Source organism: Myodes glareolus, chromosome 17 (assembly GCF_982192425.1).
Source record: "Myodes glareolus chromosome 17, mMyoGla1.1, whole genome shotgun sequence".
NCBI lineage: Eukaryota > Metazoa > Chordata > Mammalia > Rodentia > Cricetidae > Myodes > Myodes glareolus.
Window position 1 is genome coordinate 4,125,665 of NC_142042.1, and position 26,387 is coordinate 4,152,051.

Consider the following 26,387-nt stretch of genomic DNA (forward strand, 5'->3'; position numbering starts at 1 on the left):
TCAGAAATCAAGACACAGTGATGTTCATCTTAGAAAGGAAAAGCCAATTTAAATGAAAAAGTGGTGTAATTAAATAAATTGTTCTTAAGTCAATTTCCATTTACTTTCTATGTCTCATGAGTTGAAGGCAATCCCTCATGAAGTGGATGTTTAACAAGAGAAGTAGGTTCTGAAACTGTTAAACTGCACTAGTCTTTTACAGCTTTTTCTAGTACATCCCTAATCATGGCATAAACCATGGTTGGAACGTGTTGTTAGAAATGGACACAGAAGACCAAGTTTTAAAAACCGTTCTTTTGTTAGTTATGCAGTTGATTGAGAATGCTTGCTAGCCAGGTTCTGTGTGTCCTGACCTAGAGTCTCTAGAATTGCACTGCATCAACTTGCCATATGGAAAACACTCTTTGATGGCTTTAAAGTCTGGATTTCCCATTCTACCTTTAATTTTGATTAGATACTTAGTATTAGATATCTTCAGATGTATGTTATGCTATAACTGGTACCAGCAGATTTTGAAAATCTCTTAACATATTTTTTATATCCTTTACAATTTTTTATAGGTGGTTACAGTCAACGTCTTCCCAATGCAAGTGCTTTAGGAAAAATCTTCACAGCTTTGCCACTTGGTGAGCCCATTTGTCAGATGTTAGAGTTGAAACTAGCCATGTACATGGATTTCCCTGCACACATGAAGCCTGGAGTTTTGGTCACCTGTGCAGATGATATTGAACTGTACAGTATTGGGGACTCAGAGTTCATTGCATTTGACAGGCCTGGTTTTACTGCCTTAGCCCATCCGTCTAGTCTGGCTATTGGCACCACACATGGAGTATTTGTCTTGGACTCTGCCAGTTCCTCACAACATGGTGATCTTGAGTACAGACAGTGTCACCGTTTCCTCCATAAGCCTAGCGTTGAAGACATGTATCACTTTAATGCTGTGCATAGACAAGGAGACGTTGGTCAACAGGACTTGGCTGGGGGTGACACTGCCTCTCTTCCATTGCTCTCTGAGTATGTCTACACAGATAGCCTATTTTACATGGATCATCAATCAGCCCAAAAGCTACTTGATTTTTATGGAAGTGTAGGCCCACTGAACTGTGAAATAGATGCCTATGGTGACTTTCTGCAGGCCCTGGGACCTGGAGCAACCGCAGAGTACACCAGGAACACGGCACACGTCACCAAAGAGGAGTCCCAGCTGTTGGACATGAGGCAGAAAATATTCCACCTCCTCAAGGGAACACCACTGAATGTCATTGTTCTTAATAACTCCAAATTTTATCACATTGGAACAACGGAAGAATATCTGCTTCATTTCACTTCTGATAGTACATTAAGGTCAGAGCTGGGCTTGCAGCCCGTAGCTTTCAGTGTCTTTTCAGATGTCCCTGAAAGCTCCCGTGAGACACCCTGTGTCATTCACAGTGTACTGGACTCAGGATGCCATGTGGCCCCTGGGTCAGTTGTAGAGTATTCCAGATTGGGACCTGAGGTGTCCATCGGGGAAAACTGCATTATTAGCGGCTCCATCATAGCAAACACTGTCCTGCCGCCATATTCTTTCCTTTGTTCTTTAAGTGTGGAGATGAATGGACATGTAGAGTATTCAACCATGGTGTTTGGTATGCAAGACAACTTGAAAAAAAGTGTTCAAACCCTGTCAGATATAAAGACTCTGCAGTTCTTCGGAGTCTGCTTTATGTTCTGCTTAGATATTTGGAACCTTGAAGCTACAGAGGAACTCTTCTCCGGAAGTCAGACACGCCTGAGCCTGTGGACTGCTCGCATCTTCCCTGTCTGCTCCTCTCTGAGGGAATCGGTTGCCGCATCCCTCGGGATGTTGGGTGCTGTACAGAGCCGCTCACCATTCAACCTGCGCAGCTTCAAGCTGCTGTCCATCCAGGAAATGCTGCTCTGCAAAGATGTACGGGACATGCTGGCTCACAGGGAGCAGATCTTTCTAGAAATTAGTGCAAGTAAAAGACAGTCTGATTCGAGGAAATCTTAAATACGATGTATTTTTCCTGTCAACAGGATTGCATATGCAGGCATTTTCTATAGACCTCTGACCTCTCTCTCTCTCTCTCTCTCTCTCTCTCTCTCTTCCTTCCTTTCATCCTTTCTTTTTCTTTACCTCTTTTTGACTTGTTTCAGTAAAGCAACATGATTAAAATTACATTACTATAACTGCTGAAGCATAATAATGACAAAGGTACAGATAGCCACTTCTGATGGGAAAACATTCCAGAATTCAGGAAAGTGATGCTGTTTTATATATTTAAATAAATTTTACATTTTACACTATCATAGCTTTGTTTTTGGTAAAGATCGGTTTGTGGGATACTGTTTCACTCACATAATAAAGACTCCTGTTTTAGAGGATGATTTCCTATCTTTGGAAATGCAGGCTAATGAAGCTCTAGGTGACATTGATGACTGTTATTTGTCACAATGAGACTGTACCTAACAAAAACCCCTGTTAAAGTTTTAAAGAGCATTGTCCTTTTTTGTTATTTCTCCTTTTGAGTTTTTGTTTTGTTTTCTGTTATGTGCACTAGTGTGTTACCTGCATGTATGCATGTGCACCACATACAGTTCCCATAGAGACTAAAAGGGCTGTTCTCAAACTGTGGGTCATCTTTGAGGATGAAATAATCTTTTCACAGAGTCACCTAACACCGTCAGAAAACACAGATATTTATATTACAATTCATAACACTATCAAAATTACAATTGCTACAAAGTAGCAATGAAAATAATTTTATGTTGGGGGGTCACCACAACATGAGTAACTGTATTAAAGGATCACTGCATTAGGAATATTGGGAACCACTGGGCCAGAAGAAGGAATTACAACTCTTGGGACTGGAGCTACAGATGCTTCTCATTTCCGTGTGAGTTCTGGGAGTCAAACCTTTATTCTCTGAAAAGGCTATAAAAAATGTTTGTGTCTCACAGAACTTTCCAAATGTGATAAAAGTGTGTGCAAATTATTCTTAATTTGAACATGTGTTGCCATACTTTATAAACGCTGTCTGGTCTGCTGTTCCATTGCATTGAAAAATATATGCAGACAGAACTCAGTTGTTTGCTCAGAAGGTGGTGAGAATAGTTGAGAGCCTTGCTCACTTCACCATGGGCATTACTTAATCCATTCCTAACCCTTCCAAAGGTCTCTTGACCTGACAGTGAATATTGTGCTTTATATATTTTTCTGTTCATACTGGTAGTGGTGCTGAGAAGAAACAGTTGGATCAAAGAGGAGGAAATTAGGATAGAGAATCTGAGATTAATACCTGGGTCATTAATGGAATTCCAGGTTATGTGCACCTTCTTTATAATAAACACATTTGTGAAATGTCTTTAGGTTGAGGTTGAATAGGAGTCAGACTTGTCATACTTGTGTTTAAATTACCTTAAGAAAACTAATAACTGCTGTGACAATTTTATTTTTATATAAATTTTCATAAATAGATGATAAACAAGATCTGTTAAAACCCTCTTATATTTAAATGAATTTATATTTCTTTTTTGAGGTTTCCAGGGACAAAATATGTGTGATATTGTTTGATAATTATTGATTTGCTTACAGAGATTTCAATGGTTGTTGAATGCTATTAAATGGTCATACTAATTTTACTAGAAGTTCTGTCAAGGATAATTCATAATTTTATGTTCTAAGAAAAAATCATAAATAAAGAAGATCATCAATTCTTTCATTACTTGAAATTTTTGTATTTATTATAGATCTCTTGTAGGTACATTTAGACAAAGAATTTTATCATTTCTCTGTGCATATATACAGAAAGGAACAAATAACAATATAGCAATATAATCAGTACATTTCTGCATTTTAGAGTCAAAGTCAGCCTCTGCTAAAGCACTAAGAAATCAGTTCATATTTATTGATAAATGCCTGTCCCCCAAGCACCTACCACTGTGACTTCAAAGGTATTGGTAAGGCTGCAGTTTAGATTTTTCTCTATTCTTGAGAATGTTATACATGTATACAATGAACTATGAACATAACTATCCTTCATCTCTCAACATGTGTCCCTCCCAACTTCATGTCTTTTTTGTTTGAATAACCTACTAAGTCCAGTGAGTGCTCCCCATGTGTACATGAACGTGGGGCCATCCACTGGGACATTGGACATCTCTCAGTAGTCACATCCTCACAAAAGAACAGTTCTCCCTCCTTTAGAAGCTATCCACTTTGAATTGCTCCCTGGAAAGGTGTGGGTCCTGGAGACTATCTACCTCCTCTGCTGATTTTTGTCCGGCTTGTTGTTGTGCAGGAAATCCCAAACGCTGTGAACTCATGACAGTAACAGTCATTTCACAACCAGAAGACAGCATTTGTTCCCCATCCCTCCGCTCTGACATCTTCAGCTGCCTCTTATGCAGTGATGCCTGACCCTTGGTGGGAAGGGGTTGAATTAACTGTGCCATTTAGACTTGAGCACTCTTTCTGTTTTCTCAGAACCTTGACCAGTTATACTTCTCCTTCCTGCTGATCAACGTGACAGCAAAACTAGGAAACATACTGCTGTTCCTCACCGTGGTCTACATACATGAAAGTTTCTGATTTCATGCTTCTATGTAATAAAGATAGGTTGTTACCGTCTGGTTGAAAAACACCAGATCGGCTTCTGGCAATGTTATCTTTTATCTACATGATCAAAAATAAACCAAATTTAGCACATGGCTTAGACTTTCCAATTTGGCTGTAGTTTGGCTAACTACCATTTTGAGCCAGAGCAGAATTTAGCATAAAGAAATACTAAAAATCTTCAGATTCCTTGCTGCATTGATATTTGCAAAATTACAGCCAAGAGAGAAAACTTAAGAGAAATAACTAGCACCAGCACCATCTCCTAGCACAGCAGCATTGACACCCGTGCATGAAGATGTCAGTCAGAAGGCAGTCTGCATATGCAATGTCTAACAGTGTTTCTTTCTGGGCTGGTCGGGTCAGTGGATTATGATTTTGAAGACACTGGGTGCAAGGATGTCTATGTCATCTGACATGAATTTTACCATTCAATCCACCTTTCCAACTGCAGTAGTCTGCTGCTGTCCCTCTGCTAATGTCTTTCTTGGCCATCTGTGCTGTGATTATTCTTCAGCTGTGGTTTAGTGCAGTTCGGAAGCAATCTAACTTTATGTCTTTAAAAAGAATAGTATCCCACTAAGTCCAGTTTGTGCTGCCCATGTGTGCATGGTGTGGTATCATTCACTGGAACACAGCCCAGCGTCCCTGCTCTTCAGGCATGTCACACTGTTTCTGATCTACTTATTAACTCTCCAGACTCCTTCAAAGCTTTCAAAATCTTGACTGCAACAAACATCTTGTGAATGAGTCAGTATACATAGCTTTTTATTTTATTTAATAGCATACACTCTTCGGTAGAGTGGGTGGTTTTGGTTTGTTTCAGTTTACCATTCCCTTGCCTAGAAAAGAATTAAAGGATTTAAATCTTGAGGCAAAATCTTTGAAAACAGCTCTGTTGAAATCAGCTTTCATGTCATTTGCAGGCTGAAGAATGCTGTACAGCTCAATGAAGTTTTACATGATTGGTTTTCTTCTTATTGCTTGTCGCCTTGGGGTTTGGGAAAATAAATTTAGCCACAAATACGCTGTTCTTCAAAAGGGTTTCAAAGTTGTTGTAATAAAACGTAAATCCTGAGAAAATATAAAAATATGTTTATGTTTTACAGTGGTTTAAATGCAAAAACACCAATACGCTGCCTTACTGACAAAATCATAAATTAACTTATATTTTTTCTAATTGCACATCCCAAAAATCAATTTCATTAAATTTTAAGAAGAAATCTTTATAATTGGTTAATGTTGGTTGAACTTCTAAACACCTAAAATCTAGTCCAAAGAAGAGCTGTTAGCAAAAGCCGTCCTGCGAAGAAGGGGGAAGGAAAGCAGAGCTTTAGTGACATTTCTCTCTTGTTACAGCTAGTGCACAAACACACCAAAAAATATGCCATGGGTTCACCAAAAGAAGTACTTCAAGTGACTCTTCTTTGGACAACCAGATCCCAAATAATGACTTGGAGCCTTCTTATTAGTCTTGTTCCCAACTATTTCTTAACACTTAAATTAACTTGTTTATATTAATTCATGTTCTGCCACATGGTCCCCTTACCTCTCCTCGATACCATACATCTGACTTCCTCCTGTTCTGGTGAATCCTCTGTCTTTCAGATTCTTCCCCTGGCTTCCCCTCTCTCCCCTAGAGTCCCTCCTACCTTTTCCTGCCCAACTATTGGATATTCATCTTTTTATTAAACCGATCAGAAGGTGCATTAGGCAATCAAGAAGGGACAGAGACCTATCTTCACACAGTGTGGTCAAATATCCCACAACATCCTCCCCTTTGTCTAAATAAAATGTAAAGGTCTTAACTCTAACATGCCAAAGCTATAAACAAATATGAAAATTATCAAGAAAGCAAAATTTTAGCAATATCCAGTCCATTTGAATTTGGCAGCTTTGGAGAAAGTACTCTACTATCGATCCTATTTTGGTGAGTTCAAAATTTTGTACCTAAGTCACTTTCTGTCATGACTTTTAGAACTAACCTTGAAATATCTTTTAAGATCTTTTTTTTAAGAAAGTAATTTTATTAAATTATAAAAGTTTCCATTTCCGCCCCTCTTCCCAACACCCTCCCACTCCCCCCACTCCCTCTCCTCCTCCCTCTTCGTCCCTTAGGGTAGTCAGGTTTTCCTGCCCTGTGGGAAGTTCCAGTTCCTTCCCCCTCCCTCCAGGTCCAGGAAGGTGAGTGTCCAAACAGACTGGATCCCCAAAATCCAGTATATGCAGAGGAAACAGGTCCCAGTATCATAGTCAATGGCTTTTCAGAAAGACTTCAGGCCATCCACATTCAGAGAATCCGGTCAAATTCCGAGAATCTGGTTAGATCACCTCCTCGTTCAGTCCCAGTCCAACTGGCCTTGGTAAACTCTCATTAGATCCGTTCCCTTGTATCAGTGGGTGATAGCATCCCTCGCAGTACTGATTTCGTTTTTCATGTTCTTCCTCCTTCTGCTCCTCATTTGGACCTCGGGGGGCTCAGTCCGGTGCTCCAATGTGGGTCTCCGACTGTATCGCCGTCCTTCGCCAGATGAAGGATCTATGGTGATAAGCAAAATATACATCAGTATGGTTATGGGCCACGGCCGATTCAGGCACTCTCTCCTCTGTCCAGAGAACAATCTGGGGGATCTCTCCTTGGACCTGGGATCCCATATATAATCAAGTCTCCTGTAAACCCTAAAATGACTCCCTTAGTTGAAATATATTCTTCCCTGATCCCATATTCATCCTTCCTCCCCCCCCCATCCCAGGCCACCGAGCTTTCCCCGTTCCTCCCCTACTCCCTTCTCTCTAACACTCTCCCCTTCCATCAACCCTCCCACCCCCCCATGCACCCGAGGTTACCTGGGACTCTTGTCTATTTCCTACCTCCTGGTGGATAGCTAAATAAGATCTTTTTTACAAATTGTTTTTATTGAGGTATATATTTTTCGCCATTCCCCTCCATTCCTCTCCCCTCCCCCTTTACCCTCTCCCATGATCCCTGTGATCCCAGTTTTGAGGAGATCTTGTCTTTTTCTATTTCCTTTGCCAATTAGATCCATGTATGTCTCTCTTAAGGTCCTTTTTGTTTTCTATGTTCTCTGGATTGTGAGTTGTAGGCTGGTTCATCTTTGCTTTATGTCTAAAAGACACTTATAAGTGAGTACATATGATATTTGCCATTCTGGGTCTGGGTTGCCCCACTCAAAATAATGTTTTCTAGGCCTACAAATTTCAAGATGTCATTTTTTTTCACTGTGTAGTACTCCATTGTGTAAATGTACCACATTTTCCTTATCTGTTCCTCAGTCAAGGATCATTTAGGTTGTATCCAGTTTCTGGCTATGACAAACAATGCTGCTATGAGCATAGTTGACTACATGTCCTTGTGGTATGATTGTGCATTCTTTGGGTATATACCCAAAAGTGGTATTGCTGGGTCTGGCATTTTCTTAGATAACTTAAACTTTTATGACTCTCTACCTTTCTAAACTTAACATCTCCTTTGTGGAATTCTTTTTTTTTTTAATTTAGCAGCAAAGAAAATGGCAAAACTATAATTATTCAGTCTTCAAATCCAACAGAGAACTGAGAAGAATAAAATATTACCCAAGTAAACAGGAAATGCAGAACAAGCAACTTCCAAAACTATAGGAATGACAGAGACAACTGGTTACCCGGGTATTCACCCATGGTTCCTCTTCAATGTTGAAGCACCCAATCTTCAGCCTACAGACCTAGAATATCTGACAGACTTTTCTGTGAAGCAGGAATTTTGAAGGATTGGCCAACCTTGTCTTGTAAAAGTTTGGCAATTGCCTACCTTTATATCCTATTTGTCCAATTGGTACAGCATGCTGTCAGCAGTTGAGGCAAGGGCAGTTTCTTGCCCAATAGCTAACTTTACCACACTAAAAGAAAACTTCATATGGAGGTTGTTCAATGCCTATAATCCTGTTTTGAAGTAGATTGATACTCCTAGGAGCAGACATATCTCACTGTCATGAATGTCTTATGTTATTAAATCAGTCTTGATTGGCTTATGATGGGGGAACTCTACCTCAAGACTAAAGCACAGAGGTCATGACCCATACTGCTATAAGGCACACGGGGAAGTGGGACTCTGGGCAAGGGGTTTTATGTGGCTGAGGTTACTTGGATGGGGCTCATAGCTGAAGCTCGTTTTCCAATGACACCGCAGGAACTAAGGTCGTTTTGCTATGGAAGGATCTGGGTCACAGTGTCGACCACAGCTTCCAAACCCAGTCCAGCTCCAAGACACAGTGCCATGTGGAGCTATTTTCTTTAACATGCCTGTCCTGAGAATACATGATGAACAGTGATGACTCACAGTAATTATGTAATATCATCCACATTTTGGTGGACTCAGTTTGCAATAACAGAGGGAAGCCGTACTTCAGTAAACGCGTCAATCACTGACTCAGAGAAGCAATATTTCATAATGCTGTCACGAATCTACATGATAGTCCCTATTGCCAGATTTTACTTTGCCTGGCTGAAAAAGCTAAAATATTCATAAATTCACACAAAGCCAGATGGCTTCCCACTGAATATGCATTTGAATGATCTCTTTACATTATTTATTCTGAGAAGCACACAAAATATACCATCATCATGGCACAGACTGATAATAAGTTGGTTGATGAAAGGAATCAGGAATAACAGGTGTCCAACGCTGACTGTATTTTACACTGAGCCTTGATTTCACTGTATGTGTGAATTACAGTAAAATCAATATAATTATTTTTATTAGTCCCTGAAATATTCAGAATACTAAATAAGGTGTTTGAGAAAGATGAGACTTTAATTTTCAATTAGAATTCATAATGTTTATTAAAATTATTTCATAATTAAAAATAAAAGATAATATTAAAATATTTTTCTTTAGCAGTCATTCTTATTAACTTGGCAAAGAGTTTTTTTTTTCTTTTTCAGGCTACACATAGGATTTGAGATTACACATAGGATTTGAAATGAAATGCAATTTCCTCACTGCAGGTAGTTCATGGATGTATTCTGCTAAAGCGGGGTGGTTTTCTGTTTTTGACTCACAAGGTTTTATTCTTATGTGCTTATATTCACATATGTTCATGTACACGTGTGTTTGGAAGCCAGAGGACAACCTCAGGAACATCATATACCTCTTGTGAGACAGTGTCTCATTCTTAGTGTGGAGTTTGCTGGTTAACACCAGTATGGCTTGCCAGCAAACCCCCAATGTTCTCCTGTTTACCCTCCCCAGTTCTGGGATTACAAACAGGACACTGCTTAATGCTTTTAAAAATGAATTCTGGGAATCAAGCTCCCATGTCATGCATTTGAGGTGAGCACATACTGACTGAATCATTGTCAAGTCCCTGGGGTTTTCATATCTAACTGTGTCCCTTTTAAGATTTTACCACTCCGTGTACAGAAACATCTATTCCATGCATATATACAAACACATGCACATCTATCTTGCTTTTTTTGGAACCTTGTGATGGAAACTTCACTAGATAGCTCCATACTCAGAAGTCATGTGTCTGTTTATGGAGGTTGCTACTTGAGTAATTGACACCTTACATTCTCAAGTATCTGGCCATTTGTTCAAGTTCATTGCCCTTGGTAAATCATAGTCTAGCAGTTCTGTATGTCCTATGTGTGCCAGCCCACAATGACTTTGTGTTTGCTTCTGTCTGGACTGAGAGAAACACTGCTCCTTATTAACAACCTTAGATTAATTTAAACCTGACATATTTTCTAGCCCACCAAGTATTTCATATCTGGGTGGGGGAATCCATAATGACCACGACTATACCAACAATTTATCATGATCCTTATGTTACTTTTTCTTCCCTCTACACCAAGGCATCCTGCATCACGGTACCTTTGGTTGGAATGGAGGGCATCAGACTTACTTCTGGGGGATGTCTGCTTGAGACATTTTTAGGAAGATAAATTCAATAAGTAAAATATTGCCCTATGAGAATTTACAAATCCAGAATTTTGTGTGTTCTCTAGTTTCTCAGAATGGAAGTCCCCAAATTTATTTTGGCAAATGCCTTAAAGCAAAGAACTAGTCCATATTCTGCCAACATTCCTGGTTTTGAACTTTATACTAAAATGATTTGCACATAAAATCTGATTGTTTTAGCTTTCAATGTTCTATGAATATGAATTTTATTGTTCTCAGTGTTAAAAAATGATCCATTCTCATTCTTTTAAATATCAACAATTTTTTTTTCCAGTAGTTTGTTGTTATTTTCTCTAGTGACGAAATAGTTTTGTGAGTAGAAGGGCTCTGGTAAAATGGATGGTGTGAGTAAGGGACAGGTTATAGGAATGATATGAGTGTGGAGATAGTGAACCAAAAATGGTACATATATGAAGAAAATAAAGAAAGGGGTCAAGATAAAGATATAGACTCCACCCCTCTCAGTCCAGTCCATGTAGCATTAAATCTATGAGAGATTAGACACCCATTTTCATGATGCCATTGAAGTATTTTCCAGAAGAAGTCAAAGCAGCATATAAAGACAAAATTATGTTGATTGTCTAATTTGGGTTCTAGAAAATTAATTTAAAGGATTCCTTCAAAAGCAAGGTCATATGAAATCTATAAATCAGAAACTGCTTTAGACTCCGACTTCAAAAAATCAAATATATTTCAAATATTAATTACATGTCATTTTGATAGATATAAGGGATATATCATCCATATTTTACCTTATTGATGACAAGACAGAAAACTGTCCCACAAATGTGTAATTAGAACCACACGAAGTGAAGGACCTCATCAGAGGAGCCAGCCAAGTGACCAGCAAAGCTGCTTTACTAAAGAAGATCCCACAGAACTGGTCTAAAGTTGGAAAAGAATGGTTCTGATGTGGTCTTTGGGTGGAAAATAAAAAAGAGAGGATAGCTTTGGGTCACCATAAACTGCATATTTAGAACAGAATGTAGGCAGGACTCGAGAAACCTCACAAGGACATAACAAATAGCAATTAGGAGCTTGGAAATTTACTCTGAGCTGAGAAGTTAAACTTCAAAACTTTAGTTTTTAATTTATATTCTCTTTTAAGAATAGTTTAGGAAATGCTTTTGTTTAGATGTAAATATCACCTCTGGTCTTTACAAGAATTCATTGTGTATATGGAACTAAAGTTTCCCTATGAAGGTGATTCCTTTGATAAAGAAATGCCACTGCAGGGGCTACTGTTGTGTCTGTCTGTGTTTATGTATTTAGCTTCTCTGCACGAGCACCTTCCATCACAGTTCCCAGAAACAACATCTCAAAAATCAAAGTGTTACATAAATCTGTATTTGATAGTGCATCAAAAGTTAGCTAAAACAATGACATTGTCTTCAAAGTTGTTCAGTGAATGAAAATGAAATATAATCTTCCCAGCGACGAAGACTCAACAGAGGAAAGTGTGCAAACTGAACAGGAACCTGGCTCTGGCTCTGGCAGCGCCATGGGCTCTTTCCATCCAAGTGAGACCCAAAGTCAACGGGACAAACTCAGACTGCACCAGGTGATATGATTTGAGATGTCAGCAGAGTTGCTAGAGACAGTTTTGAAAAGAAAAGGAAAAAAAAATCCTTCCAAATGTATGAAAACATACTGTCTGTCAGCTATGCTGTCTAGGAACTTCTAATGAAATTATTTAAAACACATCTAAAAGACACATCAAGACCCCTTGAGATTAGAATAGAAACCATATCCTTATTTCTAATCAAAATGTTCTCTTTGATGCTAATGAAATAGATGTCCAGCATCAGAAACTACATCCCAAAGATGATCTCTACAGATTTAGGTAAGAAAACTCTTAATTTCGGTTTCTTTTTTTAAAATTAGGATGTCTCTGTTTAAATCACTCATCTTCCTCAATGTTCCATGAATTTACGTGTAATTTACATGTTCCTCCCATTCATCAAACACTGACTTCTGCCCTCCCTGGCTCTTTTCTCTCTCCATAGTCATGGTCTTCCTTGCTTTCCTGCGCTGTCTTGGCTTAATGGTTTTTCCTCTTGAAACTTATTATCTTTTATGCTCATATTTCACACCATGGCTGCCACTTTATGTATAATTCCTCTGTCATTTGGTATTTATGACTTTGCCTAACTTAGCCTCATCAATTTTTACTCTCAAGAAAAAAAAATCCAAGATGAAATTTAAATTGCTTTGGTCCCATCAGTTTTGTTTAATTTGTTTTAGTGTGTAGAGCAATAATGGAGACTTTAATGAACATCATCTTAATAATTTCTCTGAATCCTCTGAAGTGATATAATGATCTAAATAGTGTCCAAGCTCTCAATTTATCATATGCTGGAGATTAAATGAGGTTGATTTTTAAGGTCTTTTTCCTCTACGACATTTAAAACTTCAGAAGCAACACGATGCATTTCTGTGATTCTGCCTCCGTGACTAGCCCAGCTTAGCTCCTCCCGTTTTTAAACTGCAGAGCATGCAAGTTTCTTCACCAGTCATCACTAATCACTTTACAGTAAGAAAGATGCTCAAGCCATACCCACCGTGTTATACGCTCTGCAGGCAGTGACTGTGTGCTATGTCTCTTATGGGCAAACTGCACACGGCACTTTCTTTGGAGTTTTGCCTTGTTTAGTCTTCAATAAACTCATTCCAAGTGCAAATATTCTAATGGTGTTGGACAGTGTTAAGTCCTGGGGATGCCGGTGACAAAGCTCGTCAGGGAAAGGCACTTGGCATACAAATCTGATGACCTGCATTTGACTCTCAGGACCCACAAAAGCTGGGTTAGGAAAAAGACCAATTGTGAAGCTGATCGTGCAGGTGGTCTGCAGTTCTGAGGTCAGCGAGATTCGACAGCGGTAGCTCTTCACATTCAGGACTAAGAGATTATGGGAGAGGCTCATTCCCTTACTCAGAGCTAACTTCTGTCTTCTCATAACGAAAAGAAAAGAAACAAAGATCCTGCAACATAGAGTGATAACGGATTGTCCTTGTGGTCGTGTCCTAGAAGAAAGCAGTAATAGTTTAAGGAATACACCCGCAAATTTTTCAGAAGTTCTGACTGAGTATGTCAATACTTGCTGTAACAAATACTCTTAAGTATTTGGCTTTAGAGGTGAGGGTCTCTGCCTAAGAAAGTCAGAAATATCTGTGGCCATGAAGTGTACTTTCTGTTGATTCACTAAGTCGATGCCGTGACCTGCTAGCAGGGTCGTGGTTGAATTCGACAGTACCAGCCACACTAATCCTAACTCCACATTGTCCTTTCCACTTTGATTCAGGATTTGAAGAACACATGTATAGAATGTCCACCGGGAGCTGCTGAGCTGACCCCACAACTGAAGTACAGAGTAGAAAGAGAGGGAAACTAGCGGAAGGAAGGCAGTTCAGAGTGGCGGAGCTCTGAGACGCTCACACAGCCTGCCCTGAGGATACATCTGGACAAAGGCAAAGGCTGGTGCTCCGGTGATGGAAGGGAGTGAACACAAATGACCTGGTAACCATGGCTACCAATTTTCCGTGTGGAAGATTGCCAGGAGATGGGCCAGAGTAATGGTGGATCAGGTGGATTACTGAGGCCGCCTCTGAGCAATGAATCCCTGGGGAAGCATCCAGCAGAGTAGCTCAGGATCACCCATCGAACCAGACTCACTACTTCATGATGCCCTTCTGTCCCAGGGTCTGGAATGCATGAAAGAGGAGGTTTGGAATTCCCCAAAACTTAAGGACTGCTGCAATTGACTACCCCATCTTTTGAGGCCACAGGATACCTCAGCAGATTTAGCAGCCTATGATTTTCTCTAGTACTGGTGTCTTTTGTTTGAAAAAACAGGGAAACCGCTCCCAAGTCAGCTCCCTACAATCCCCCCTAACTTGTTTGTCCAAACTATCTGCGTAGTAGTGAGCTACATGTTCACGGAGTCCCTAGCAAGGAACGTAATGTGGCGAATCTTTCTGAAACTTGAAATAATTTGCTGTTTCTGAATGAGGTTAGTTTTCTTTGCAGTTGGAAGCACAGAATAGGTGATTGGTCACTGAAAACAAGAAGAAGAACTCAAGGTAAGTAATATTAAATTCATTTTATTTTAGTCTTCTGTTGGTTTTTTTCTTCTATGAGAGAGAATTTTAGGCATGGAAATGGTTGTCCAGAACAGTATTAGTTCCTTCTCAAGTAGTAATTAGAACACTGTGTTATTTCCTGAGCAAGTCAACTCTCAGGAAGGGAGAATGAAGGCTCAAGGCAGAAGAATCGTGGAGTTCATATTCTACTAAAATTGAAGTGCCTGGAGAGACTTCAGAACATGGTCTGTCTGTGTCCTTAGCACAGGATGAATATATGCTATATATGCCTGATTTCTTGGGCCTCAAGGACTCCCTGGAGGACATGGGCACAGTGCATGTCCTCGAAGTAGACGAATTGGTCAGCTGAGAGCTGAGAATCATTACCCCTGGAACAAGTGTGACCCTTGCACCACTGAATTTATATCCTTAATAAACTTTACTTCATGCTCATCTACCAAAAACCATGGTGCTCCTGTTATCTTTTTTAGTATGCTCTCCCAGTTAGGGAGTGAGGATGGCTATGTAGGCTCAGTACCAGTGACTTCTTACACTGGTATTTAGCACAAGGCTTCTCAAGTCCTGCTTATTTTGAGGATTAGTGTATTACATCAACAATGTTTGCACATGAAGGCAACTATAAGTGCAAATATTCTAGAGGAAATAAAGCATTGACAAATAAAAACATTGTAGATTGCGTTTGTTTATGCATATAAATATTTACTTTGTAATGAAATTAATTGTATAAACTAGATTCGTTTCATGTCTCTTGAGCAATGATAAGTTTCTGGAATTCACCATGTAGACCAGGTTGGTCTTAAATGCATAGTGATCCATCTGCCTCTGCCTCCTGAGTACTTGGATTAAAGATTTGTGCCACCACATCCAAGAATAATCTCACTATTGAAATGACGGTTTTTAAATTGAGACTCTTTACTACAACTGGGAAACAAGAGTTTATTACTACTGCTTGCCAACTGGGAAACTTTATGCTTATACAAAGGAAAGAAAAAGAAAACTCACCTTAAATCGTTAGAAATTCTTGTTTCTTACCTTTGTGGCCACTGGTGTCTTAGCTGCCAGTCAGATAAACACGTTACGCATCGTGGCCCCTCTGGCACTGGAAATACATGAATAACCACTCATACAACGAAAGAATGATCTAGGTTTTTTAGTCTAAATTAACTTGTTTTTTAAATGTGATAAAAAATTGTTTCAGGTACATCAGATTTCTTTTGTAGAATGCACGTTTTCATAATTTCCCCGTGAAAAGGTAAAGGGAAAAAAAGAGCAGGGTTAATATTTGTCATTTCATCTTGAAAGCATCCTCTTAAATATGTATGAAGAAAGCAGTATAAAATATAAATAGCAGATGCATAAGGGGAGATTGGGATAAATAAATCATATGAACTCAAAATGGAGGAATTGGGGGAGAATGTAAATCAGCTCATTGGGGTGTTCGAGCGGCTCCATTTCTGTGTAGATAAATAAGGTGGAAGGCTGCGCATTAGTGCAGTAGGACACGAAGTTTCCTCAGAAAGGGGAGACGTGGAAAAATAAGACGCTAACTAAATCCCTCTGACATTTTAAAATGAAAGAACAAATGAGATGGAGAAGAAATGCTAGATATCATAAAGCTCCTCAATTTTTCCTGGTCACAAACTGTCCCTGAAGATTCAAATTATCTCACTAAGAAAGTAATGTCATTTTTATATTTAATTATGTAGTATGTATGTACATATGTATGTATGTACATATGTACATATGTATATTTAATTATGTAGTATGTACATGTGCATATGTGTGTGAGTTTATGTGTGTGTTTGTATGTGTGTGTATACACATGCATATGTGTGGGTGTGTTTGTGAGTGTGTTTGTATGTGTGTATGCATATGCATGTGTTTGTGTGTGCACGCAGGGCACATCCATGCCACTGAGCACAAAGGGATGTCAAAGGACACATTGTGCAGGAGGGTTCTGGTGTTTGCCTCCAACCACGTCATTTCACAGAGTGCATGCAGGTCCTCAGACTTGGCAGCAAGTGCCTCTACCTCTGAACCATCTCATCAGCCCAGAAAGTACAGTTTTGAGAGCTGTATTTATGTGTATAATTTTTCTTAATTTTAAGATGGATGCATATTTTTCTCATGGTGGTTTTGTTCTCAGAAAAATTGATCCTTAATATAAGTTCTTATTTACCCTACTATTCCTGATCTTCCTCATTATGAATTCATGTCTTTGCAGCTCATTTGTTATTATTAATGGACCATTATTCACTGAAAATGGGCATGTTGTGATTAACCAACGTCCACAGTTACCGTTGTTGTTCTATACATGGTGCAAAGGGTTGTGAGAGTGTAATGCTGTGTGTGTCTCCCACCGCTAGTGTCATGTCCCTCCTTAAGTCTGTCCCTCCTTAAGTCTCCCATCTCTTACTCTTTCTTTCTTCTTTTTGAGAACAACTTGCTTACCTATTGAGTAGCCTTTTTTCAGAGTGTCATGGAGTTGGGTTGGCAAAATGTGTAACTGAGTTATGCTGACTTCTTTCACTTGGGACTGTGCGCATAGATTTCCTCCATGAGCTGGACACGATCTCTCATCCCTAATGACATAGCTCGGTGCAGGTGACATCTGCTTACAAAGAAAAGATCAGCTTTCTCCAGCGGAGTTTCACTGGGGTAAAAAATCACATGTAAGGGCAGGTCCCAGGTCTATCAGAAAATGGCCAACACAAAATGAACTCAATGATAATTTTGCAGCCTTTTTGTGTCATATTGCTTTGTTTGGACTTTTTTTTGCCTTAATGATCTTTTGCTTGTATCTTATGCTTTCTGATTTTGTATTTTTATTGATTTGTGTTTTATTGATTTTGTATTTTTTGATTTTGTGTGTTTCTTCTACTTTCTCTTTGTTTTTTATTTTGATTTATTTGATTTTTGTTTGCTTCTTTGAGAGAGAGAGAAAGAGAGAGAGAGAGAGAGAGAGAGAGAGAGAGAGAGAGAAGGCATGAAGTTGGTGAGAAGAACAGAAGAATCTGAGTTGATTTTGGAAGGGTGAACTATGATCAGAATAATGTATGAAAAATATTTTCAATTAAAATGAAAGTTCCCCCATAAAGTTTTATGGACTGAAAGCAATATGCTTTATGCTGTTGTGACCAAATGCTTTGGAAAAAGCAACTGAAGGGAAAACAATTCATTTTGGTCTATGATTGAAAATATTTTAGACCACTGTGGTAGTGATTCATGACTGACTGTGTGATGAGGTAGCAGGTGACTCTGCACCTCTAGTCAGGAAAGAGATGGAGAGGAGGGCAGAGAGGCAGAGAGAGACTGAGAGACAAGGGGGTGCTGTGCTTAGTTTACTCAGTTCATATTCTCATTTTTAAGAAGTCCAAGATCCCAGCTCATAGCGTGGTACCTCCCTCACATAAGGTAGGTCTTCCCTCTTTATGTAAACCTTTTTGGAAACACTATCACAGACATACCTGAAGGTACTTTATCTTGGTGATTCTAAATCCAGTGAAATAAACAACAAAAGCTAGCCATCAGCATCAGAATAACACCTGCCTTTTTACCGCTGAATTGTGTCCTATTTGAGGAATTTAGTTCCGTTTATCCACTCAAATATGAACATACATTTGAGCTGATCTCTTTTTTATATGTAAATATAAATTAGTTCTGAACTCTAGACCAGTTGCTCTCAAATTTCCTATGCTGTGACCCTTTAATAAATACAGTTCCTCATGTTGTGGTGACTCCCAACCATAATACTGTTTTCATTGCTGCTTTATAACTGCAAAAAAGATGTAAATATCTGTTTTCTGTTGGTCTCAGAAAGCCCTGTGAGAGAGTGATTCAAACCCGAAAGGGGTCACAATCCTCAGGTTGAGAATAATTGCTCTAGGCTATACAGTCCATTCGTCTTCTTCCCAGGGATTGCCACTGTGCATGGCTCATAGACCTGGTTCTAATATCCACATGCAGTACAGTAAAACTGGATTCTTTTTTTCCTTCTACATAAAAAACAAGTAGAAATAGATCAAGGATGTAAAAATTTGACCTGAAATTTTGAATGTGCTGGAGGACACACAGTAAATACCGTTCCATACACTGCCAAGAGAAGGACTTTCTGAATTATACTCAGTACCTCAGCACTCACAACAAGAAATCGCATATGGGATTGCATTTATCTGGAGACTTTATGCAAAGGAAACATTTGACAGAGTAACGGAACAACCTACAGAATGAGAGAAAATATCTATCAGCTATGCTTCTAACAGGGGATTTCTATTCAAGTGTATAAATAAATCAAAATATTAAACAACGCCAAACCCAAATAATTCAATCAGTAAAATGGCCAAGCAAATTGAACTGATAGTTCTCAAAGGAATTAGCCAATAAACACATGAAAACTGTTCCACATCCTTAACAATCAGAGAATGAAAAAACACAAATGACACAGATCCCTTTTCACAGCAGTAGGAACGGCATCAGAAAGACAGCAACAAATGCTGGTAAGGGCTCGAGACAAAGAGACCACTGACATGCTGTTGGTGAGAATGGATTGTATGTCAATACTGCATATGTATCTGAAAGACTCAAGTCAGTCTATAGCAGAGAGGCCTGCACCCTCATGCACATTGTGTCGCTGTACACAACAACCAAGCTCTGGAACCTGACTATCAGTGCACGGGCAGATGAATGGATAGAGAAAATGTGGCATATGTACATTATGGAGATTTCACTACAATAAACAGTGAAGCTGTGCCTTGTGCAGAAAAATAGATACAACTATGGTACTGGACAAGGGTCTGTATTCTGTCAATTATATTTTAAATGAATGCGATTTGGTCAGTAACCAGGCAGGAAGTATAGGCGGAACAACCAGACAGGAAGTAGAGGTGGGTCAATGAGAACAGGAGAATTCTGGGAAGCGGAAAGCTTGGTCCGCAGTCCTGTGCCAGTCACAGAAGAAGCAAGATGTGACTGTCTCACCTAATAAGGTACTGAGCCACGTGGCTAACACAAATAAGAATAATGGGCTATTATAAGTTGTAAAAGTTAATAAGAAACCTGAGATACTGGGCCAATCAGTTTATAGCTAATGTAGGCCTCTGTGTGATTTCTTTGGGACTTAATGATTATTGGAACCGGGCAGGACAGAAACCTTAAACAACACAACTGGAGATAACATTAAGGAAATTCATTCACTCTGAGAAAGAAGGTAATGAAGGGGATGAGTGTGACCAAAATGTATGACATATTTCCTGAAAATTCAAGTTTTCATACAACAGATACCTGCACATCCCTGTATATCCACAAGTTATAATGAGCCCCATTATTTTGTACAATGAATATATGCTAACAAAAATTAATAAAATAATGGGACAATTATCTGGAAAAGGAAGAATATTTCCAATAACTACTGACATTACCATTTCTTGTGAGCTAATGCAATAACTCCCAAGTTGTAATATAAATGATATACATGCATGTGACATTGCTGTATCTCCCTGGGGAATCACTCCTAATGCACAGTATGTGGTTTAAGACTGGAAAGTACCCAAGAAGTCAGAAGCCTGGGCTGACGAATCTGAGAACAGCATATCCGAGGAAAACTAGGCTCTTTCTGTGGAGGGAGTGAGGACTGAGCAGGAGCTGGATGGGGTCACTCAACAAGCTGGATAGGGGCCGCACAGCGCTGGGAACAAGCTGGTAGGAATGATGGTGTGTGGATGTCAAACAAAGAAACTGAAAATCAGTTTCAAGGTGGACAAAGGACCCTGCATTGTATAAAGGATTCACATCCATGACAGGCATGGACTGGCAAGGAGAGGGTTCTAACCACTAAAGGTAGACACATATACAGAGCCAGGTACTGCGTCTTCCAGCTGGATTTCATCAGTAGGGCAGTCCAACCCCTGGGCCATTTGTTTGCTTTGCTAAGGAAGAGGAGTGTAGATGACTTCATGCATCCAAGCATTTGCTTATGAAGAAAGAGTTACTTGAATATTTGGCCATAGAAAATATGAAATTCATACTTGATACATTAAAGCTATGTGTGATTTTCAAGACTAGAATTTATATCTTTCATACACAGTAAGATCAACTAGAAGAAATATATAGAAAATAGCCAATAAATCTTTTATGTTGCTTTCATTTATTTTACACCCCACACTGGGTTCATTTATTTCTGTAGAAATGTGTATAGAAAAAGCAATGGCTTGAAGCGAAGGAAAGGAGCAAGGAAGAACACCAAACACAGCACATTAGTAATGACGGAGGGCTCACATGTCAGTGATGAGTCGTCCCAGGACTGACTTCAGACTCCACTAAGTGTTTGGAATGGACATTGAAAAATCTTAATATATGAACTCTGTTTTCTGCCTAGGAATGTATGATGAAATAGAATTGAAATGGCAAGCCCGAGAGGCTATCTCCTGATCACAGTGTTCTTGCTGTAAATTGGTATTTATACAGCTCTGTGTCCTTTTTCTTCTCTGTGACTCAGGATAGGAACAAACAACTGAGATGCTCACACTGTGCGTGAGGCCCCAATCCCCGCAAATAAAAACTCACACCCAGGTCTCTCAGTCACAGTGCTCTTTGATAGGAATTTCTGCTTTTTCTTTACACCATAATAACTGTTTCCCAGGTACCTTTTTTGACCCAGAAGAAAAAAGACACCGAACTCTGACTGGTTGGATTGAATCTCTTTCAGTGGTGCTCAGAAGTCACCAATCACCATGTAGATTAATTCAATAAGAAAGTGGTCTACAAGGCAGGAATGTGGGGTCAAATAGTGAACTGATGGAGGCGAACACCACAATGGAAACGTTTTCTGTTTGTCTTTCGTGGGGCTCCCGTTAAACAAACCCAGCCGCTCCCTCGCCAGCCTCCTCTTGACGGTACGCTCTGTTTGGCTCGCTGTCATCCTTGCATGACATTCCATTAGGCACTTGGCTTATTTTTAGCCAGACTATCAAAATATCTTTCAACTGGTCTGTGGCAGCGCTAGAACTTGGAGTCTTGTACCCTGAAGGACAGCGCAGCAGGAAAGCACACACTTCTTACAAATGGGGAATTACAAATCCAGACCGACGCAGACCTGCTCTGGTAACTATTCTTACTTTCATCACATTATGCTAACTGTCCTCGTTTTCTAACACGCACCATGATTCAATTGTTAAGTACAGATGAGCAGTAACTCACTGAGACGCATGCTTATTTGAACACAAAGAATATTAAGTGTTTAGATTATCTGACTTTACTCTTTTTCTCTGAAATATTCTTGGCCGAAAACAGAAAATGTCTTAAAATATTAGTTTAGTTCCTTGGTATAATATGGTAGAAAATTTTAGGATACTATTGAATATAGATATTTTAGAATTATATCTTAAATATCTAGTATTTAAAAGTTAAAAGACACTGTCTAAGCATCAAGAGAATGCTACAATTAAAATGCAATAAAATCAAATGAGTCAAATATATTCTTTTATGTAAATATATTGTACAGTATCAAATGGGTTCTTAATTACTACAATCCCAAAGTGATTGCATTATAAACATAAACATCTGCAGTAAACCCACAATCAGTCATTTAAATTAAGTATTATAGAATTAAAAATTTAAAAAGACAGTTTTGATTACTTGTATATTATGATCTGTGTCTACATTTTGCAAAATGCAATTATGAATCAATCCCATTTGTTTTTCTTTTCCAGATGAATGGAAGAAGAAAGTTAGTGAATCTTATGCTATTATAATAGAAAGATTGGAAGGTGACCTGCAGATCAAAGAAAACGAATTTAAAGAACTAAGGCACATCTTTGGGTAAAGTTATCAGAATTTTTACTCTTTTGAATATGTGTCTTCAGTATTTATCTTGGTTTTAGGCATGCTGTTTGTGTAGATATAAAGTCCTAGATATAAACATTCTAAGATAAGACTTAGATATAACCAGAATAAACTTTACAATGCTAGGTTGTCTGTTTGTAAGTATTAATATGGCTCCAAAAATGGAAAGATCATGTCTTTGTAAAATATAACCTAGATTCTCTCCTCACAAAAGTTGAGGAGAAGGAGCTGAGGTTTCCCAAACTCTGTGGTCTGCAGACGTTGAAGGCTGTTTCCCAGTGCAACTGATTACTGCCCCTTTGGGCAGTAGACATTGAAGGCTGTGTCCCAGTGAGACTGGTTATATCCCCCCATCCCCCATGGATTGTAGACATTGGAAGCTGGCAGCTAGTAGGACTATCACTCCCAACCCTGGATCGTTGAACATTGGATGTCGTCTTCTAATGGAGCTGAGTAACATTCCCTTGGTCTGTAGCCATTGGAGGCTGTCTCCTAGTGAGCCTGAGTATCATCCAGTTGGTCTGTAGACATTGAAGTTTGCCTCCCAGTGGAGCTGAGTAACATCCCCTTGGTCTGTAGACATTGGAAGCTGTCTCTTAGTGGAACTGAGTATTATTTTGCTCTCATAAACTTATAATGGGTTATATCAGTTTCTTTCCATAATAAAAAGAAAAACATTCCTTGCCTGGGACAGTGTTACAACCCTGTAACACACACAGTGTGTAGAAAAGAGAAGCAGGACCCTAATTTGTACCAATAACCTTCTAGAGAAATTGAATGTGGTGCTGAGGAAGAGGGTGTCTCTCGGTGTAGCCAGGCTCTCCAGCTGTTTTAGCTAGTGTTGCTATTTGCTGTGCTGAAACATCATGACCAAGGCAGCTTGGGGAAGAAAGGGCTTATTTAACCCACAGTTCCATATAACATTTCATCATCAAAACACAGCGAGGACAGGAAATCAAGCAGCACAGGGACTTGGAGGTAGGACCTGATATAGAAGGCCATAAAGAGTACTGCTGACTGGCTTGATTCCAAAAACTTGTTCAGCCTACATTCTTATAACACCCAGGACCACTTAGCCAGGGTTAACACCACTCACAATGAGCTAGGCCTTCCCCCATCAACCTCTAATTAAGAAAATGCCCTGCAGGCCTGCCTCTAGCCCACTATTACTGAGCATTTTCCCAGGTGAGGCTGTTTCTTCTCCAGAGGCTCTAGCCTGTGTCAAGTCAACATACAGCCAGCCAGCACACTGACCAAAGAGAAGTCAGACCTGTGACAATCATCTATGACCACTTCCGCGGTCATTCACGTATTGCACTCCTGGCAAAGAACATCCCTGATTTTATTTAGAAAACCAAAGTTGAGCAATGCCCAAAATGCATGTTTCTCAAAAGAAATTTCAGATATAGTAAGTGTGTGAATGTAACATGGTGGGAAATGTTATCACCCACTTGCCCTCTCTTACATTTGAACTCCATCCACAGGACATATAGGGCCTTGACAGGGTTGCAGGTGCAGCTGGGAGGTTGGTACTTGGGGTGAGAAACCACTGAGTCACCACTTCGTCACAGCTCTTGCTCAGGTGTCAGGAAGCCTCTGAAATTCTCTTGGGGATGTGATGAGCAATTGGAAATAGCACATCCACATGTGCCTCTTTTATTTCACGAGAGGAGTGTAGTTATCTACCTTAGTCATAAGTCGTTCCCCACTTACTGATTCCAAAAGGTATACTGACTAAAATGGTATCTATTGGAGGAACTCTTTTCCACTTTACGAATTCTAAATTGTGACTTAATTTTGATTAACGAACAATTTTGCTTATGCTGAGGCTAGCTAGCAGAAACAATATGTGCCTTTTAAAGTATTTTACTTAACAAATAGACTTGAAGGTTTTTCTCAGACTGTACTAGCTGTATTTGCAATTCCTGTTATAGCTGCCTCTTTTTAAATGCTAAGTGCTGCAAGTGTGACCTTTAGAATAATTAAGCCTGGATGTGAGATGCAGAGTCAGTGTCGGTGCCTCACACATAACATAACGTGGTCTTCACCTAGTTTGTGTAATAGATAATAGTAATTTTGGTGGGCAACGCTGAGTAAACAAGACATATAGTCTTTGGTTATTATGAGTATTAGAAGGCTCCTCAAAATGTATGCCAAATTTCTTGAGAATAACAGTTGGGTGTATTTTGGACCAGGTGTCCATTAGCCTTGTGCTGAGAGGTGAAGACAGGAATGTCCTGTCAGTCAGAAGGGGTGGTGTGAGGCTACAGAGAGGATTGTGAAGACATGTTCATGTTAAAGAAGTGTTCAGCATCTGTTATGGAGTCAATGGGTCTGTTTCTCATCAGAGGATACAAATCTATGTAGATAACTTCCAAGAATCTGAACATAGTCCTCAGACAGAGTTGCAATGAAAGCTCCTTTCCCATGGCGAGGGACCAAGCAATGAGGGACTGTTAGCAGAAAGTCAGGAGCTGGTGCAGTCCACGGAGTCAAGAAAACCAGAGACAGTTGTTTGCAGGGCTGAGTTCTGAGAACTTTCTTCTCTTTGGATTAAAATGAAGGACGACAGGGAATAAAAGGAGGCCGTACTGAGAGTATAAATTGTTTTACCCCTGGCTCATCAATTAAAATGTTGGGGTAGTTGCGGGAAAGATACACCATCACACAGAACCTCTTTGAGAACCTGAACGATAAACGCATTGTGAGAGTCTTCACACCCCTTCTCTACTTCTGGTTTCTGTAACAAATTGCTGCGGTGACAGCGACACCAGGCTAAGATGCAGATTGTAAAAAGAGGAGGTTCCCTATCTGTAGTGGCAGTTCAGTCGTATCTTAATAAATAAAGACTGCCTGAAAATCTGAAGGAAAACAGTCCCATTGGTCAGCTTTACAGACCAGATTACAATAACACGTACTTTAAATTCCAGTAGCCATAGTAACACACCTTTAATCCTAGTAGCCACAATGACACACATCTTTAATCCCAGTGGTGCACGCCTTTAATCCCAGCCCTAGAGAAGAATATAAGAAGTGGGAGAGACAGCTCTCAGACACACAGTCTCATTCTGAGATTTCGAGAGGTGGGATATCCATTTCAGACTGAGGTGGAGGTTTAAGAGCCAGCGGCTGGTTGTTTTGCTTTTTTGACTTTCAGGTTGAACCCCAATTTCTCTCTCCAAGTTTTTATTATTTGTGCTTCTCCTGTTCACAGAGGTGCAATGAACACAGTCACAGGTGGAGTTCTCTGCTCAGTCTCTGTTCACTTGTCCATTTGCTGAAAGGTTAATCTACGGAATTATCAGTAGGTGCTATTCCCATTCATTTAGAGAGTATAAACGACACCACGAGCCACTATCCCTGTCAGATCAACTTCACGATGCCCCCGGCTATTACCCACACTATAGTAAGGCATACAGGACTAAAGCTAATTCAGTTTAAAACAGTCAAAGTGCAGAGGAAACAAGTCCCAGTGTCATAGTTAATGGCTTTTCAGAAAGACTTCGGGCCAGCCCCATTCAGAGAATCCGGCCAAATTCCGAGAATCTGGTTAGATCACGTCCTCGATCAGTCCCAGTCCAACTGGCCTTGGTAAACTCTCATTAGATCCGTCCCCTTGTATCAGTGGGTGATAGCATCCCTCGCAGTCCTTATTTCCTTTTTCATTTTCTTCGTCCTTCTGCTCTGTCTGTTTGGATACTCACCTTCCTGGACCTGGAGGGGGGGGGGAGGAACTTGAACTTCCCACAGGGCAGGAAACCCTGACTGCCCTAAGGGACGAAGAGGGAGGAGGAGAGGGAGTGGGGGGAGTGGAAGGGTGTTGGGAAGAGGGGCGGAAATGGAAACTTTTATAATTTAATAAAATTACTT

At 39.7% G+C, this 26,387-nt stretch overlaps 1 protein-coding gene across 3 annotated transcripts in view; it reads left to right on the plus strand.

Moving 5' to 3' along the window:
- Window positions 1-26,387, plus strand: part of Tnni3k (TNNI3 interacting kinase) — a 279,530-nt gene that overhangs the window by 4,844 nt on the left and 248,299 nt on the right. The window contains exons 1-2 of one of the 3 annotated variants that reach the window (XM_048453518.3): window positions 21,641-21,776; window positions 22,385-22,493. In XM_048453518.3, coding sequence (XP_048309475.2) covers window positions 21,737-21,776; window positions 22,385-22,493 — 149 coding nt within the window. In that variant the 5' untranslated portion in view covers window positions 21,641-21,736. Of the gene's footprint in view, window positions 1-560; window positions 3,736-21,640; window positions 21,777-22,384; window positions 22,494-26,387 lie in introns of those variants that run through there. The other 2 variants (XM_087897462.1, XM_048453527.3) reach the window with 2 other exon arrangements.